This window comes from Labrus mixtus, chromosome 4, assembly GCF_963584025.1.
Source record: "Labrus mixtus chromosome 4, fLabMix1.1, whole genome shotgun sequence".
Lineage (NCBI taxonomy): Eukaryota > Metazoa > Chordata > Actinopteri > Labriformes > Labridae > Labrus > Labrus mixtus.
In genome coordinates this window covers 1,080,729-1,099,075 of record NC_083615.1, presented here as the reverse complement: position 1 = coordinate 1,099,075, position 18,347 = coordinate 1,080,729, and the positions used below count along the sequence as shown (strand labels likewise).

Genomic DNA, 18,347 nt, shown 5'->3' with positions numbered 1-18,347 from the left:
AAAAACCTTGAAATGTTTTTGAATTTGAAAATACAATATTTCCAGTCAAAAAGCAGATGCATGGAGTGCTGCATGGGTGTTGTAAATTATTTTGGTAATTAGTTCCTCTGGTGCTCTTTCGTGCGGGGATCCAACTTAGAAGTTTTTGAAGAAGTCTGAGGCACTCAGAGGGTTCAGCATAAAAAGCCTTTAATTCATCAGGGCTACAGATTCATAAAAACATGCCAACATGTTTCAGCCATACAGGCCTTCATCAGGGCAGCTACAAAATGGCAGCCAAGCTACTTCCTTTAACGGTTTACAGCCAGTCACATGATCAGTAGTAGTCACATGGTTTAGTAAAAAGGTTACACATTTAAACAAAGAAAGTTAATCATCAAAATGTAAACATCATACCAAGGCAGATGAGAAGTTAGAAGTGACTAAATACACAAACAAATTACTACAAAAGTGCTTTAAAAAAAAAACAATACACCTAGAGGAAAGGAGAAAAGTCCAGGGTGCTCATCTATCAACAGTGTGTGAGCACGGATCTGTGAGTAATGAGTGTGTAAGAACATTCCCACACAAAGAGTGGAATTTATCAACTTGTTCTTTTACTTAGAAATGTGTGTAAATATAAGCACAGCTCTGAGCATGCTTACACACAGAATCTAGAGGTAGAACATTGAAACTACAAATAAAAAGATATTTGATAAGGGGGCGTGTCTGTCCGTAAAAAGACTTCCTGGAAGGCTGGTCTCAAGTTTCCTCGATCCTCTGTGCTGAAAATAAGAGACCTGAGACGTCCATCAACATGGCGGCACAGAACGACTTCCGGTTCAAGCGACGAAAAATAAGAGACATGAGGAGTAGCCATTCAGATTGAGAGCAGTTAGACATTCTTCATCAAACTGATTAGAGCAAAGTTAATGTTTGTTATTTTTCTGTTATTTGAAGTCAGAATAAATTCAGTTTAATGATCTCTGAAATATGACGTGAAGTTCTGTTAACTCTGCACCAAACAAAGAAATGTTCTTCAGAGGGACACTTTTTCATTTCCCTGTGAGGACACTTGAGATAAATCACTTGAACCTTTACATCAGTAAACGTTGAATCAGCACTTCCTCTTTCCCCTGAGTGTGTTCAGGTCTTAACATGACCTGTGCTCAGGTGTGTTGGTGGGGCGTTGCTGTCTCAGGGGGCAGAAAGCAGCTGCACCATGGACCAACAAAAACCTGCTCTAAAGTCATGGTGCAGTATTTCCATGCTATTTAAAGGCTCCATTAGTAAGATGGTGAGATGCACAGACACAGACAGGTTCACATTGTTCTTCCACAAGGCTCGTAACACACACAGGGACAGATTACACACAGCACACCTGTGAGACACTGCAGTTCATCCAGGTGGAAATAACTCTTTAAAGTGTGTTTAATGTCTGCTGTTATTTCTGTCCCAAAAGGCCGAGAAAATCAGAAACTGCTGCTGCTAGATTTAAACACAGTTTACATGAATCAACAGTAAACACATCACTCAACTGTCTGTGACATGATGATGATGCCTTCAAGGACTCTCAGTAAACACATCACTCAACTGTCTGTGACATGATGATGCCTTCAAGGACTCTCAGTAAACACATCACTCAACTATCTCTGACATGATGATGCCTTCAAGGACTCTCAGTAAACACATCACTCAACTGTCTGTGACATGATGATGATGCCTTCAAGGACTCTCAGTAAACACATCCCTCAACTGTCTGTGACATGATGATGATGCCTTCAAGGACTCTCAGTAAACACATCACTCAACTGTCTGTGACATGATGATGATGCCTTCAAGGACTCTCAGTAAACACATCACTCAACTGTCTCTGACATGATGATGCCTTCAAGGACTCTCAGTAAACACATCACTCAACTGTCTCTGACATGATGATGCCTTCAAGGACTCTCGGTAAACACAACACTCAACTGTCTCTGACATGATGATGCCTTCAAGGACTCTCAGTAAACACATCACTCAACTGTCTCTGACATGATGATGCCTTCAAGGACTCATCACTCAACTGTCTCTGACATGCTGATGCCTTCAAGGACTCTCGGTAAACACGTCACTCAACTGTCTGTGACATGATGATGCCTTCAAGGACTCTCAGTAAACACATCACTCAACTGTCTCTGACATGATGATGCCTTCAAGGACTCTCAGTAAACACATCACTCAACTGTCTCTGACATGATGATGCCTTCAAGGACTCTCTGTAAACACATCACTCAACTGTCTCTGACATGATGATGCCTTCAAGGACTCTCAGTAAACACATCACTCAACTGTCTCTGACATGATGATGCCTTCAAGGACTCTCGGTAAACACATCACTCAACTGTCTCTGACATGATGATGCCTTCAAAGACTCTCAGTAAACACATCACTCAACTGTCTCTGACATGATGATGCCTTCAAGGACTCATCACTCAACTGTCTCTGACATGCTGATGCCTTCAAGGACTCTCGGTAAACACGTCACTCAACTGTCTGTGACATGATGATGCCTTCAAGGACTCTCAGTAAACGCATCACTCAACTGTCTCTGACATGATGATGCCTTCAAGGACTCTCAGTAAACACATCACTCAACTGTCTCTGACATGATGATGCCTTCAAGGACTCTCTGTAAACACATCACTCAACTGTCTCTGACATGATGATGCCTTCAAGGACTCTCTGTCCCTTTAAGCTTCAAGTCACCAACACGAGTGACCACGAGAGCTGAAAGGTGGCGTGCTACTTTACACGCCCACTTCACTTCTGAGCAGGACTGAAGTCCCTGCTGCTCTTCATACTGGATGTTCTGTATCACTGATAATCAGAATAATCCTGATAACGATGATATTATATGATCAGAATAATCATGAAGTCTCTCTCAGAGTCTAATCTCTCATTTATCTCTTTTTATATCAACAGGTTGGTGAGTCTTTAAAGAGAGGATCCTGTCGATCACAGAGCTGGAAGCAGCAGCTGGTGTGTTGGTGAGTCTTTAACTGGGCTGTGTTACTGGGAGACTGACGGACCAATCACAGCGCAGATGACTCTCAGTGCTGCAGTCTGAGCTGCTCTGAGATCAGCTCCACCGTCACACACAGGACCATGACCTCGGACATTTTTCTATTCTCATATTCTGAATTTAAACTGCTTCATGACTCAACGACCGAAGATGAACTCTTTGATTTGGATATAAATGTTTCTGTTGCAGCGCCACCCTGTGGACATGTGTAGTGGTGCAGGTTATTCATTGACTCATATTCACAGATAACAGTAGAAGTTGATTCCACCTGTGCAAGTTAAAGTGTGAAGTTGTGCTTTTAACCACGAGTCGTTGGTCGTCTGATAATAAATCAGTCGTCTCTTTGTTGGATCAAAACAAAGAGGAGGCTTCACTGAGTTTTTAAAAGAACTACAAACAGGATGTCTGGATCCAGGTGCAGAGTCAGCACCTGAATATTTGATGTAATATGAGATGATATAAAAAGAGCTGAATAACATGCAGACTCAATCATTGATATTCATTCATCATGTCAGGGTAACAACGGACACGTTATCAAACTATCTTTATTTTTAACTTCTGATGTTTATTACACTTTGATGTTTGAACCTTCTGTTTTTATTATCTCAGGATTTTAAATAGAAATTAATTCAATCTGTGGAGGGTTTTATTTGAATAATAATTCAATGTTTCCACAGTTTTCTCCCAGACTGATCGATCTGAAGACATTATTTCTGTGTCAGGAAACACAAAGAAAGATAGATGATGCCAGCTCTTTTATTTGTTCTTATGTCTTTATATTTCATATTCAAGTTTAATGTCTCTTTTTGTAATCACTGCCCCCTAGTGGACAGGAGTGTGGAGCAATCCAAAGGCAGAAAAAAATCTTTGACTGGACTTCTGTAATGAAGTGAAGTGTGAAGGAAGTTGAGCTTTCTTTGAGTGTCTCTGTAGTTTGTAACTGAATACTTGGACTCTTCTTCACTTTAGAGGGAACATGTTCTCCACATTTCTTCAACACTTTCTCTACGAGTTCCTCGTCTGATCTAATTAACCCCGTGTTTTAAGATGGGCTGGTGTTTCTGCTCTTGGTGTAAACCCAGACACAGTGATCTTTCTGTCATGTTGTTCATGTGTGTTACTCTTGATAATTCACTCAAATAATGTCTCTATATTCTACAAGTGATTTACTTTTTAAATAACTGACACCATGTCAACACAAAGTTTCACTGCTTCCAAACCGCCTCTTATACGACGGCCATGTTGCATAAAAAAAAACATCAATAACTTCTGTTTATTAAATATCACAGTCGGGTTAGGGTTAGGGTTAGGGGTTAGGGTTTATTAAGGCTGTACATTAATCTTCTTCTTTGATATTAAACTTAATTTGACTCAAACATGAAGTTGGTGTTATTTTCTGATGTTTATGTTTTTGTCCTCTTGAGTCGTTTGTTTTCAGATGTTCATCAGGCTCCAGGTCCCATCGAGGAAAAGTTAATTCCTCATGATTTAATTCATGAAGCCGACCCGAAGTTTTGGATGACACAGTAAATATAGGCTTTAGTTCAGTATATAATTCATGTCATTATTTTAGTTCAAGCATGCTTGGCGCTGCTCTGCGGCTGACACGCACACGAGAGCTCCGTGTTTGTCTGATTGTAAGTGTTTGTTTTAACGTTTTCCAGTCTATCTTAATGTTTTTTAACGTGGCATCAGTGTGGTGATTGAGGATGTCTGCCATCATCTGTAAATCAGGACCATTGCTGCTGTTTTCATGGATTATTTTTAAACTTTTAACAAGCATTGAGTCATTCATTACCTACGGGAGGGAGGAGCTCCTACACCTGGCTCAGCGAGCGCCCTGTCAGCCCTGGATGCCGACACCTGACTTCCCGGTTGAATGCCTGCGGACAGCGGAGTAATCCCGGCCCCCGACACACGTTAGGAGCCGGGGTGCACGGGGGGGAATCCGGCGTCGCATTCGGGCAAGGGGATCAAAACCTCCGCTCCCAACAATAATCTTATCCAATGTGAGATCTCTGAGAAACAACATCGACGAACTTCATGCCTCTGTGCAACATCTGTATGAGTACAGAGACAGTTGTCTTCTCTGCTTTTCTGAGACGTGGCTGAACGCTTCAGTCGATAACGAACACCGATACGCGTGGACAGAGAGGACAGTCTACGGGGAAGACAATTGGAGGGGGCGTCTGCTTGTACGTAAACAGCAAATGGTGCAAAAACTACGTCGTGAGGCACACAGTAAACACAGCCGATATCGAGCTCCTCTCAGTTTCACTCAGGCCAACGTACTGACCACGGGAATTTGGACAGATTTTCGTGACATTGGTTTATGTCCCCCCAGATGCAAACTATAAATCGGCCGGTGAGACAATTTACCAGCATGTTCAGAATCTGGAAGGAATATCTACTGATGCACCAAAAATGATATTGGGTGACTTTAATGGCTCTTCGTTAACATCAGTGCTGCCACATTACCAGCAACATGTGAAGTGCCACACTAGAGGAACAAAAACCATCGATCTCTGCTATGGCAATATTAAAGCAGGCTACAAGGCAACCAGGAAGTCACCAATACGTGCATCTGACCACGATACTGTGTTTCTGCTACCATCATATAGACAAAAATTGAAAACTGGAAAACCAAAATCAAGATCTGTGAACGTGTGGGATGATGACGGTGTACTTGCTTTACAAGGCTGTTTTGAATGTACCGACTGGGAAGTGTTTGAATTTAATGAAGTTTAATGTGATCCCTACAAACAAAAACATATGCAAACACTAAACCCTGGATTACAGCTGAGATAAAAAAGAACAAGCTTTTAGAATAAATGACAGACATGAAGGGAAACTAATACAAAGAGATATACAAATGAAAGTTAACGAAGCAAAAAGGGAATACAAAACTAGAGTTGAGCAACTACTTACAGACAATAAAGGAAGGGAGGCTTGGCGTGGAATTAAAACAATGATTGGCTTGAACTCCCAACAGAATAATGCTTCATATACAACTGAATTTGCCAATGACATGAACAACTTCTTCGCACGATATGAGACTGATAGTCAATCCCCATTGGAGCCTGAGGCAGACTGGAGAAAACATGGCACTCCTATTCAAATAACAACTGAGGAAGTGCAGTTTGCCTTTTCCAAGATTAATGTGAGGAAATCCATCGGCCCAGATGGGTTAGACGGTGATACACTTAAAAAATGCTGTAAGCAGTTAGGTCCTGTGTTCACACAACTTTTCCAAGCTCCCTTAAATTCACAATTAATCCCAAAATCAAAAAAAATCATAAAATTATCCCTTTACCAAAAAAGACAAGCCCCTCTGAATTCAATGATTTTAGACCCATTGCTCTGACCTCAGTTGTCATGAAATGTTTTGAGCGCATCGTTTTATCTCACTTGAGGTCTGAAACAATCAGTCAAATGGATCCTCTACAATTTGCATATCGAGCAAAGAGCGGTGTTGAGGATGCAACGGCTGCATTTCTTAACCAAGTTTATAAACACCATCATCTTATGTGCGTATACTGTTTGCTGATTTCTCTTCTGCCTTTAACACTGTCCAGATACAACTATTGGCTGTGAAGCTGTGTAGTATGGGAGTTAACCACACCCTCATTAGGTGGATTCATAACGTCCTTTCTGAAAGGCAGCAGTTTGTTGAAAAACTCTTCAGTAATCAGCACTCACACTGGGGTACCACAAGGGTGTGTCCTCTCACCTTTGTTGTTTACTTTGTACACCAATGACTGTACAAGTCATCATGACAACTGTAAATGAATTAAGTATGCAGATGATGTTGCTCTGATAGGTCTTTTAAATGACGATGAGACCAATCACAGAGCTGAGCTAGACAACTTTTACAACTGGTGCTCTGATAACTCATTGATTTTAAATACAAAACCAAAGAAATTATTATTGATTTTAGAAGACAGTCATCTCTCTCCCCTGTGAAGATGAAGGACACAAAAATGTGATATTGTACCAGAGTATAAGTATCTTGGCACAATAATTGACAACAAACTGACATGGAACACCAACACAAAGCAAGGTATGCAAAGGCTCAACAGCGCCTCTATTTTTTGAGGAAACTAAGAAATTTTAATGTTGACAGCACTATGCTGAAATTATTTTACAAGACTTTTATTGAAAGTGTGCTGACCTTTTGTATTCAGTGTTGGGGAGGAGCACTGTCCTTACAAAATAAGAACAAACTGGACAAGGTTGTTAAACTAGGCAGCGAGATAACTGGGAATCAAATGTACAGCATTTCTTTCCTGACAGACCGGTCAGATCACAGCAGACCCTCTGCACCCCCTTTGGTCAGAGTATGAACTCTTGAATTCAGGGCGCAGGTACAGAATGCCCAGGATGAGGACTAAAAGAGGCATTGCATCCTTTGTACCGCGCAGTATTCAGCTGCTTAATAAGAACTGATTATACAGGACGAACTCGGCACTCTGCACTTTATTTAACTTGCTGAAATCACTCATTGAATCATGTGATGCTTTAGTGTGTTTTTATTTGTTCTTATGTGCTGTCCTGTACATTTTTGCTTGTATTGTGTTTTTTAGCTCTCTGTGCAAGGCAAATTCCCCCTAGGGGCAATAAAGGTTTCATTCATTCATTTCATTGTGGACAAAAAAAAGCACATTGGAGCATATTCCAGACAGACACAGCATGTCCCGGTTACCATAGTAACAGTCCCTGTAACCATAGTAACTCACTGTCCCTGTAACCTTAGTAACTCACTGTTCATGTTACCATGGTAACAGTCTGTCCCTGTAACTTTAGTAATTATAGAATTTCCCTCGGTATCAATAAAGTATCTATGTAACTCACTGTCCCTGTAGGCTAACCTTAATAACACACTTTCTGTCTATCTGTAACCATAGTAACTCACTGTACAATATAATCTAGTTTTTTAATAAAGAGACGTTTTTTACATCTTGTTTCTGATAATAAAAACATGTTTTGAACAAAATAAATCCACAGAAAGCGGAACAAAAGGATGCCGCACCTCCACCGTCGGTAGGATACTTTATAGTGTGACACACAGCGGAAGTAAACAGCGAGAGCACCAGATCTGAACGCTGCTACATCTCCTCTCAGACTTTCCTGTTGTCCTAGATCATCTTTTTTTTAAAGTTTAATAAAACCACAACAATGTGTTCAGCTGAGAGTCTGAGAGAGTTTATCAACCAGCGACTAACGGCTGCTGCGGAAGACATTTTTGTAGTTTTTAAAAGAACTATCGTGGAGTACGAGGAAGAGATCGATCGTCAGCGCAGACTGCTGGATATCGTTTGGAAACCTCACATCATCTTACACAGAGCACGTGAGGAGTTAACTACATTATTTTAAATGAATATACAGAGATGTTTGATTAGTTTTGTTCCCAGTGGTGTTACTAAAGCAGCGGAGTGGTGGGAACATTTAAAAAAACTGATTTCTAAGCCTAACCATTAAGTCGTGACATTAGCATATTTGTTATTTTCTCCTTTAATAAAACATAAACGCCATCAGTGACCTCAAATTCCGACTGAACTATTTGAATCCCTCTAATGTATCTTCTTCATATTCTGTTGTTAATATTTTTAATGGTCTGGTGATGCAAAGTGGTGCCTGAAGAAGTGAGTATACTCTTAATTAGTCCCTAAATGTTTGAAGGGTCCCGTCCTAATCGGCCTCTGTTGTAATCAGTGACATGGAAAACTCCTGCAGATTTAGTTCAGCTAATAAATGAGCCTTTTGTTTTTACACACTGACACTCTTCTGCTGCTCCACTTAAAGGAGTAGAGATTGTTATGAAGTCAACATAAAGCTCAGAAGAGGAGCAGATCTGATCTTTTTAATGTTGACAGACTTCAGACTGAAACACCTTCATGCCTTTACGTCTCCTCATTCCTGAGCAGTGTTAGAGGTGATGTGTTACAGAGCAATGCAGGAGTGTACTCAGATTACCTTCTGTTGTAACAGGTTACATGACACATTGGATTTTACAATTCAAGTCATCAGTTATGTTGAACATATTCAAATAAGCGACTTCACTTTAAAATGTTTTCCCTGTTCTGGATGTTTACACACACACACACACAGAAACTGTAGACTGTATATCTAACATTATACACATGTCATTTACAGTCTGTGAGCTATAACAGCCTCTGTTACTACTTTACTAGCTTTGCTTCATGTGCCTCTGCCAAGTCACCTGTCACACCTGTGCAGGGTGACTCAGGAAGTCCACCTCCCTGTTTCTGTTTACTTTCCAACAGAGCAGGCAGGTGGTTTGCAGGTCTTTTTTTTTTTTCTAGCCGTGCACGCTGGAGGCAACAAATTCAGCTAGAGTCCCTCTGCCCACCTCCGCTGCTCACCTGTTGTCTTGAATTTTGGTTTATTTTCTTTTTTTAAACAAACCAGGACTCTACAAGGTTTACTTTCTGAACAGTGTTTCACCGTTTTCTTTGAGTGATTCATTTTCACATAATGAGGGAGACAAGGTGATGGAAAGGGAGTGAAAGAGTGACCCGTCTACTCTTGATATTCTTACCCAACCAACCGACAAAGACAACAATGCGTACCAGCCAATTAGAGACAGAGTGGGGCGGGCGGCCCTCTGCCCTCCTAGGGATAGATACAGCATACTACTGAATACTGTGTAGACTTTGATTGAGAGGTATACTGTGCACTACACCACTGGTAATACCATGACATCTTAATGGTTTTGTTTCATGTTCCTCCAGATCTCCCAAAACAATTTGTGTGTAAGGAGGAGGAGAAGGAGGTTCTGCCTGACCAGCAGCTCTGTACCCAGGAGAGGAACTCCAGTCCGGACCAAGAGGATCCAGAGGCTCCACAGGTTAAAGAGGAGCAGGAGGGACTCTGCAGCAGTCAGGAGGGAGAGCAGCTCGTACTGAAGCAGGAGACTGACACATCCATGATGACTCTTACTCATGAGGAGAGAGACCACAGTGAAGAACAACTACTAAATAAACACCAGCTCCTTTCTCACAACTCTCAGGATGCTGAGAATCAAGATCCCAAAGGCAGCGAGCTCGGAGACTCGGAATCAACTAGCAAATCAAAAAGTCAATTTTTATGCAAAACATGTGGGAAAGATTTCTATTCAAGCCACTCGTTAAAATTCCACATGAGAAAACACACAGGTGAGCGGCCTTTCTTATGCAGCACCTGTGGGAAAAGCTTCTGTCAGTTATCAGTCTTAAAAAAACACTTTCAAGTCCACACAGGGGAAAAAACGTTGTCTTGCAAAACATGCGGGAAATCGTTCAGGGATAACCACGACTTGACGGTCCACATGAGAACACACACGGGTGAGAAGCCTTACACCTGCAACACCTGTGGGAGAAGATTCAGTCAGATATCACACCTGAACAGTCACATTTTAATCCATACAAATGAAAAGCCGTTTACTTGCAGGACATGTGGCCGATCGTTCAGACGTAGCAGTGAAATGAGAAACCACATGAGAACACACACAGGTGAGCGGCCTTACCCCTGCAGCACCTGTGGGAAAAGATTCTATCGGAGACCAGAGTTGAATAGACACCTTCAAACTCATACAGGTACACCTTTGAGTCATTCAGACTCGTTACTGTCCCACAAGGATGACAATCCTGATTTGCAGCAGGAGCACACAGAAGACAACAAACACAAGGACGACATCGCCGTTCTGTCTGAATTAGAATAAAAGTTCAACAATCAGACGACACAACAAAAAATACAAAACATCGCAATGAAATCAGTGAAGAGCTCAGACCACGATGGGTTAGTGCGAGGAGGTGTGCAGTGAAAGTGCAAAGAGAGCAACCAAAGGGCTAGTTGATATCTTTATTGCAACAGGGACAAATGAGACCGCCTGTTACTATGGTAACTCTTTCAGTCAACCTATCGACAGGCTGAGAGCTGGAGCTGAGGCGGTGAGGACAATAACTTATCAGACCGGGGGAGGAGACATTGTGAACAAACTGCTGAGAAGAGAGGCCTTCTACACTCCACACAGGTGAACCTCATGGACTGATTGAGCCGCTCGTGTTTTCTATAATGTTGTCTTTAAAGTCTCCATGGAGAAACAGTTGTCGTCTTGTTAAAAAGGTGTATATGTTGTAAATATGATCACACTTGCGATGGGATGTTATGAGTGTCACAGTTCTGTTAACTCCCTGCTTTTCTCTCACTGTCATTAACCAATGGGTGAAGACTCTCTGTGAGCAGGAGTGTAAATCTGTACCTGTTTGACTCGGAGGAATCTTAAGACCTTTGCACCTAAATACATTTTCCTTTGGATCCTGCCTGAGAGAAGGAGTCCGAGGTCGTTCTCTGAGAGCAATGACCTCCAAGAGTTTCCTTCTAATTAACTTTGTTTATGCCTCTTGGGGAAATAGATTTTGAGCAGCTTTTACCTAGAAAAACATTCAGACGCCAAGGCCAAAACAAGACAATGAGACAGATCTGTGGTGCCAGATATGAGAACAGTTATCAGGTGGTCAGAAGTGGTTCAGATAGAAGTGATTGTACCCGACCTAAAAAGCCTCTGCATGTTTCTAATAAGCTCCACGAGCAGAAACGTGCTCAAACTAGGATCAATATTGGAGATGCTTTTGAAAAATGGAGAGAGGTTAGAACACAGAAAGGTTTACAGACCCATGCAGAGCTGGATAAACACTGAAGCTTCAGAGTCCACCACATGGTGACCTGTGTGAGCATCCACTCTAGAGAGGAGGGGGGGGGGGAGAGACAGCGCTCTATGATGTTTAGAATTTAGACTGCAGTACCCGTTTTAAACACTAGGGGTCAGAGTTACATACTGCTCCTTTAATGATTAATACTTGGAAAGGTTCTTGTAGAGAAATATGAGTCCATGACAAAACTGCAGGTAAACTCCGTCACACTGTCTAAATTGTGCAAATTCATCTGCAACATGTTGGAGCTGACTGTAAGAGAAAAGTTCAACCATCCCAGTGCACCTGTTCTGTCCTGTACCTGTGCACATGGCAACACCTCATCTACTGGAAGTTTACAATCCTGGTATCATGACGACTCAAAGTTTGTGTGACATCCATAAAAACTCTGCTGCTGTTTAAATGAAACAATAACAATGAATTAAACTTTGACTCGTCTATAAACATCTTCAGGTTTTGTTTTATTTTAAAATCATGTTCATGTATTCAGTTACTTTAAAGAGGAATAAATACAAACTAACATTAAAGATAGATGTGTTTCTGGAAATCAGGAACGTGTGCGTCCGTTCGGCTCGTGCACAGTGCAAGAATAACATGTTTACAGGAGTGCACGAGGGGTGATATGAGGACAGGACCCGCGCTCTTCGGTCACGGTGTCAGATATCCGGAGGTGAGACGGCCAATTAAATTCCGACGCTGCCTGAGGGCTGTCAACGTGATCCCCCCCCCCCCCCCTCTTCCCTCTGTCGTACACACTCACACACACGCCATTACGCACGCACGTACGCATGCACATTTTGCGCGTGTCCTGTACATAACCCCGTACAGTGCAGCCAGTAGAGGATCATTAACATTACCCCTGCTGCCTGTCTCTCTCTCTCTCCGTCGGTATGTCTCTGCCCGCCGCCTCCAGGCTCCTGAGGAGCGCGCTCCGGACTCAGCTGGTCCCTGTGGCCAACGTGGCGTCCAAACCCGCCAAACACAACATTACTGCAGGGGTGAGTCCGTGTGCACTGTGCTGTCCTCATGTGGGGGGGTCCTCTCATCCTGCAGGAGTCCGCAGATCTTCATCCTATCTGGAAACATGTCCCCCTTACCTCTCCGTGTCCTCATGTGGCCTCACATGACGGTGCGTAATCCTCCTCCTGCTTCAGCTGCTGCTGCACCCTCACTTTCTTTAACTGCGTCAAACTTCACAGTCTGCTGCGTCATCCGTGTTTTCATCTTTCATATTCTTACTTAATGCTTAACGTCGTCTCGTCCCTAAAACGGGTTTACTTTGAACACTTTGGGCAAAGTGCGTCAGCATCTCGCCATTATTCCGCCTTATTCTAACACGTACGCACACACTCACGCACGCACACACACACACACACACACACACACACACACACACACACACACTCACGCACAAACACACACACAGACACACAGAGCTCACGCACACAACAGTCAGACTGTACCCTGAAAATACATCCAGCTGAATTTGCATTAATTTTACTAAATGTTTAGCACAGCTAAGGCCTCGGTTTATAGGCTATGAAGTGTGTGTGTGTGTGTGTGTGTGTGTGTGTGAGAGAGAGAGAGAGAGAGAGAGGGTTAATGCGTCGTCATTTGGTGAACGCATGGCGTCCTGTTGATCGACCTTCATGTTGATCAGGGTCACACACACACACACACACACACACACACACAGATTTATAATGAAACATTACATCGACACAGACGATAATAAACAGGGTGGATTAATAACTTTATTATTCAGTCTATAAATAACACACACGGCCTGTGTTTGACCCACTTCATGAGAGAATAACTTATTAATACCTCAGAACATTTGAGCTCAGACTCACAGCAGTCACGTTCAGAACGTTTCACTTTCCCTGAGTTAAACAGACAGCTACAGGTGTGGTCAGGAAGTCAACAGGTGCAGAATCCTTCTCAATGTGAATGTTGTGGACGAATCATCTCTATAATAAAGATGCTGTGTGTTGTTATCAGCACAGGGCATTTCTCATTGAGTACACAAATATTCCCTTTCATACACATTTGCACTCCAGGCAGACGGTCCCTGAAATCTTCCTGACATGCTTGTTCAGATTTGCGATGAGAGGAGGGGGGGGCGATCTCAGGAGGCAGGACGGCGTGGGAAAGACAGACGACTCTATCAGGACTGTTTCTGTTACTTTCAAATCTGTGCGACGTCGGTACTCGACTTAATCAAAAGTGCAGAGAAGACAAACATGCTCACCGGACTTCACACAGAAAAATGTACTCAGGGAATGTGTGGAACGAGTCTGTTTGTGTCAAGCAGCATCCTGCAGTACCTCGAGTGTCCACTAGAGGCTGGCTGCAGAAGCACAGGAAGTCACATACACACCCATTCTAAAAAAAACAGATCAATCAATCAAACTTTATTTATGTAGGGGCGCTGGTGGTGCAGTGGTTGGTGCGCGCCCCATGTATGGAGGCTGTGGTCCTCCAAGTGGGCGGCCCGGGTTTGCTTCCCACCTGTGGCTTCTTTCCCGCATGTCATTCCCCACTCTCTCTCCCTGATTTCCGACTCAATCCACTGTCCTGTCTATCCATTAAAAGCACAAAAAGCCCAAAAATAAAAACTTTATTTATATAGCACCTTTCAGACAAATTAAATTGTAGTTCAAAGTGCTTAACAAGAGTGCAGAAAAGTTGTTGACAAAAAGTAGTTTATAAAATCATTGAGAGACTAATGCACACCAATAAGAATAAAAAAAATATATATATAAAAATAAAATAAAATAAAATACGACACATAAAAGCAACAAGATATTAAAATAAATACATAAGAGGAAAATATTTAAAATTGTCGTAGGATAAAAAAGACAACACAGTAATGTTAAGATTTGAATTGATATAAAACACTTTATGACTGAATAAATTAGTGTGTGTGTGTGTGTGTGTGTGTGTGTGTGTGTGTGTGTGTGTGTGTGTGTGTGTGTGTGTGTGTGTGTGAGTGTGTGTGTGTGTGTGTGTGAGATCAAGCACAGTTAATATTTAAACAAACCTAATATTAGTATATAACCTCTAAATTAGAAGAGAAAAGGTTACGCCCCCTGCCAGCTCCACCGCCCTGGTACAGCGTGAATCTGTGGGAAATCCTAAAGGTGTGTGTCCACATTGACATGGGGGGGGGGTCTCCTAGGTAAGACATGACGTAAACAGGAAGTAGCGGACAAAGCATCAGAGTCCTCTATACGATGATTTAATGAGAATATGTGTGTTTGTATCAATGTGTAGTTGAAGAGAATCTCAAAGTGAACTAAAGAGAGGAGAAGAACAAACTGGAGAACAGGAAACATGCAGCAGCAGGTTGATTAGAGCATGGAGATGGTAGAGGTGGCGTGCAGACGGTCTATGGTCGTGCAGCAATCACAGGGAATAAAGGTTACCACCCCCTCCCACTGGCCCCTCCCACTGGCTCCAGGTGAATTCTCCTGATTATATCCTGCTGTGTTCTCACATCAGATCACTCTGACTTTCTGCAGAATAAATACGAGGAGGCTGGAGGAGAAACTCTGAGTGAAGAGAGAAACATTCAGATGTTTGAGTGATCACATGATGCTCAGACTGAGAACACTTCAGTTTCAGAGTTTTCTCTCTCTCTCTCTCTCTCTCTCTCTCTCTCTTTTTCTTTCTGCCAGTGTGGAAGCACTAAAAGACGATTTATTCCTTCAATTCTTTGGAAATCACTGCATTTGATTCAGGATGTTTGCTGCTTTGTGATAAAAATCAAAGCGTCTGTCTTTGTGTCCCTCAGGAGCAGGCCATTGCTCTGACAGTCATGTTTGTGACCATCCTGGGTCCCTCCGGCTGGATCCTGTCGCACCTGGAGGACTACAAGAAGAAGCAGTAGAAGAAGAAGAAGAAGAAGAGAGGAGGAGGAATCATTCCAGCCAGTCAGCCGTCCCTCCACTCGCCACGTCTCTCACTCCTTCAGCTGCTGAGACGAGATGTTGTTCCTGCACTTCTGACCCGTGACCATGTTCGTCTGTGCACCTATAAACCTCTTACCAATAAAACCTGATTCAGTATGAATATAAACTCAATGTGTGCTCCTTACTTTAATGCAATGATGAGTCCCACAGGAGCTGCAGTTTGAGAACGCTTTCAGGATCCATGAGTCCATGAATCCATCTTTAGGCGTCCTTTTATAAATGTTTCTCCGTCCATCTGACAGCCTATAGGATCACCAGGATGTAAGCCCCGCCCCTCTCTTATGCAGGAGTTAGTAACAGTTATTAAACCAGCAGTAAGATAAGATCCGGTGGGAGTGAATCCTCAGATAAACACAAACATCAGTCAGTGTTTCCTCTCAGGGTTCATCTGCAGGTCACTTTCTTCTGACAGACACAACACAGATTAAAGTTTAATCCTCTGATCTCACGGTAATCACCTCTGTGGCTGGAGTCTCATTCTGTTCTTCTTCATGTCTTCTTCTCAGCTCCTGACCGTCGTTAAGAGTTTTCTTACAAACCAAAATGAACTAAAATACACGACTAGAAGAAACATGAAAAGGAACAGAAATCATTGTCTAATTTCTACTGACCTCCTCTTCATCAGCAACACAAAGGCATCACGGAGCAAAGTGTCCCATGGGACAAACAGAGAGGAAATATTTCAGCTCTGCTGCAGGTTTCATTCTGCAGGGTTTGCCTCCTCAGGGTGCCGGATGTTGCGCCCTCTAGTGGCCTGTTTCAGCATTGCATTAACCTTATCAAAACTCAAAAGAACATGGCATTAAAAAGTGAGAAACGTATATAAATAACTTCAAGATTTTTCATCTATGATTTTGGCAGTGAGACGTAGTCGGCCATCCCCCTGAGATCAGGATTGTTCTGAGTGCAAAAATAAACAGTTTTGATGATGACGGATGACTTGTGCTACATTTCTCATTTATGAAAACATAAATGAGAAAACAAAAAGTTTCCGAAATTTTATTAAAAAAAAACTTCAAACCATATTCCAAATGCAAATACAAAACAATAAAAGTAAAAATATAAAAATGTAAAAAGTAAAAGTCAAACACAAAGACCAAAGTCTAAACCCGAGAGTGTAGACACTTGAGGTTTTAAAAGATCGTCCCAAAATGGGATTCAAAAGTCAGAGTGATGTGGAGTCCTTTAGAAAAGTCAAAAAGAACCCCGATCAGCTTTTCCACAACGTGTTTATAGCCAGACGGTCTCTTTTTTCAAGATTCTGTAAAACCTCAACAATGCAGATTCACAGAAACGTGATACATCCACAGGTGATACCAAGTTTATATGTGGTTTTAATGTCAAATCATACAAGGTAACACAGGTGATACCAAGTTCAGATGTGGTTTTAATGTCAAATCATACAAGGTAACACAGGTGATACTAAGTTCAGATGTGGTTTTAATGTCAAATCATACAAGGTAACACAGGTGATACTAAGTTTATATGTGGTTTTAATGTCAAATCATACAAGGTAACACAGGTGATACTAAGTTCAGATGTGGTTTTAGCTTGAAGACCGTGAACCAGGCAGATATGCAGAAACGCTATACACCTACGAGCTCGTATGTGGTTTTGCTCAAAGTATGGCACACTTATCCCGACCTCACAGGTGCATAGGCACCGCAGGGTGTGTGTAGGGTTGACAGGAAATATAAAAGCCAAAAACCAAAAGTCGTAGCGACTATATGACATATGAATGAAATGATAAAAAGATTAAATGATAATAAAAGAAAAAGAACATCTATGGTTAAAACAAATTCAACAATTGCACAACTCTTTCTGATCTTTCAACAACAGAAAAGTCAAAAGGCCGAATGAGCTCTCTGAAGGAAGCAGCCGCTGAATGAGATCTGCTGATTCCAAATGTGAGCGTGCTCGTTTTCTCTGCAGGCCCACACGATCCCCTGCCCTCTTTAACCAGCAGGGGGCGACCTTTGAATGACCCCAAACATTCACAGAGTTTCCCTTTAACAGAAGGTAGTGCATGTGTTGTGTCTCACCGGCATTAAGGAGGGGTGAGAGGGTAATGATTATCAATCAGATTGACAGCAGGGTTGTTTCCTGAGCCAATGAGAAGGAGAGGCGGGGCTATAGTCATACCTCCTTGGCAGTTACAGTAGATTCAACGACAGCAAAACTTTTGTTAGGATTTAACAACAGAAACATGATTGCCTAAAAGTAACAGATCAGATTGTACAAAGGGGGCGGGAAGAAGTTCATCATCACACACCCAGCAAAATAATAAATAATGTGTCGCACTCTTTTTTCTCCAGCTGGAAAACTCACTGCTTTGAGATTCTGTAAAGATGAATGAAGCTCCTGTATTCAGTTTTTTGATTGGTCTCCTGGATCCTGTCTCTGAAGAATAGACCAAAGAGTTTGAAGACACCGATAGGAAAACAGCTAGACTTGATGATCTGAACTCAGGGTTGATCTGGTCCCTGCCTGTTTCCGGGTCTGAAAAAACACTCTGCACATATTGAAATAATCACTGCTAAAAAAAACAATCGATTCCACAAAATATTTGTCATTTCAGACGTTGAAATATTTCTAAAAAAGCAAAGCGGAGAAATG

The 18,347-nt window shown here is 42.1% G+C and overlaps 3 protein-coding genes across 14 annotated transcripts in view; all 3 read left to right on the top strand.

Annotated features, from left to right (window-relative positions):
• Positions 1-3,655, top strand: part of LOC132973511 (NACHT, LRR and PYD domains-containing protein 14-like) — a 273,451-nt gene extending 269,796 nt beyond the window's left edge. For all 11 annotated transcript variants that reach the window (XM_061037001.1, XM_061037004.1, XM_061037003.1 and 8 more), the window contains one exon: positions 2,947-3,655. In XM_061037001.1, coding sequence (XP_060892984.1) covers positions 2,947-2,962 — 16 coding nt within the window. In that variant the 3' untranslated portion in view covers positions 2,963-3,655. The remainder of the gene's footprint in view (positions 1-2,946) is intronic.
• A 4,452-nt stretch (positions 3,656-8,107) lies between these two features.
• Positions 8,108-12,205, top strand: LOC132972309 (oocyte zinc finger protein XlCOF20-like). 2 transcript variants are annotated; one of them, XM_061035061.1, is made up of 3 exons: positions 8,108-8,393; positions 9,799-10,389; positions 10,496-10,680. In XM_061035061.1, exons 1-3 carry the CDS (start codon positions 8,222-8,224, stop codon positions 10,531-10,533), a joined length of 801 nt encoding a protein of 266 aa, XP_060891044.1. In that variant the 5' UTR covers positions 8,108-8,221; the 3' UTR covers positions 10,534-10,680. The 2 variants fall into 2 exon arrangements, with proteins under 2 accessions (XP_060891044.1, XP_060891043.1); XM_061035060.1 differs by having other exon boundaries at positions 9,799-12,205.
• Positions 12,206-12,538: 333 nt separating this feature from the next.
• LOC132972308 (cytochrome c oxidase subunit 8B, mitochondrial) lies at positions 12,539-15,837 on the top strand. Its single transcript, XM_061035059.1, has 2 exons — positions 12,539-12,755; positions 15,554-15,837. Exons 1-2 carry the CDS (start codon positions 12,648-12,650, stop codon positions 15,647-15,649), a joined length of 204 nt encoding a protein of 67 aa, XP_060891042.1. The 5' UTR covers positions 12,539-12,647; the 3' UTR covers positions 15,650-15,837.
• The last annotated feature ends 2,510 nt before the right edge of the window (positions 15,838-18,347 follow it).

Coding starts and splice junctions, on each gene's coding strand:
- LOC132972309 (XM_061035060.1), top strand. CDS start 8,222: ATGTGTTCAGCTGAGAGTCTGAGAGAGTTTATCAACCAGCGACTAACG. Junction 8,394..9,798: donor CATCATCTTACACAGAGCAC/GTGAGGAGTTAA, acceptor ATGTTCCTCCAG/ATCTCCCAAAACAATTTGTG.
- LOC132972308 (XM_061035059.1), top strand. CDS start 12,648: ATGTCTCTGCCCGCCGCCTCCAGGCTCCTGAGGAGCGCGCTCCGGACT. Junction 12,756..15,553: donor AACACAACATTACTGCAGGG/GTGAGTCCGTGT, acceptor TGTGTCCCTCAG/GAGCAGGCCATTGCTCTGAC.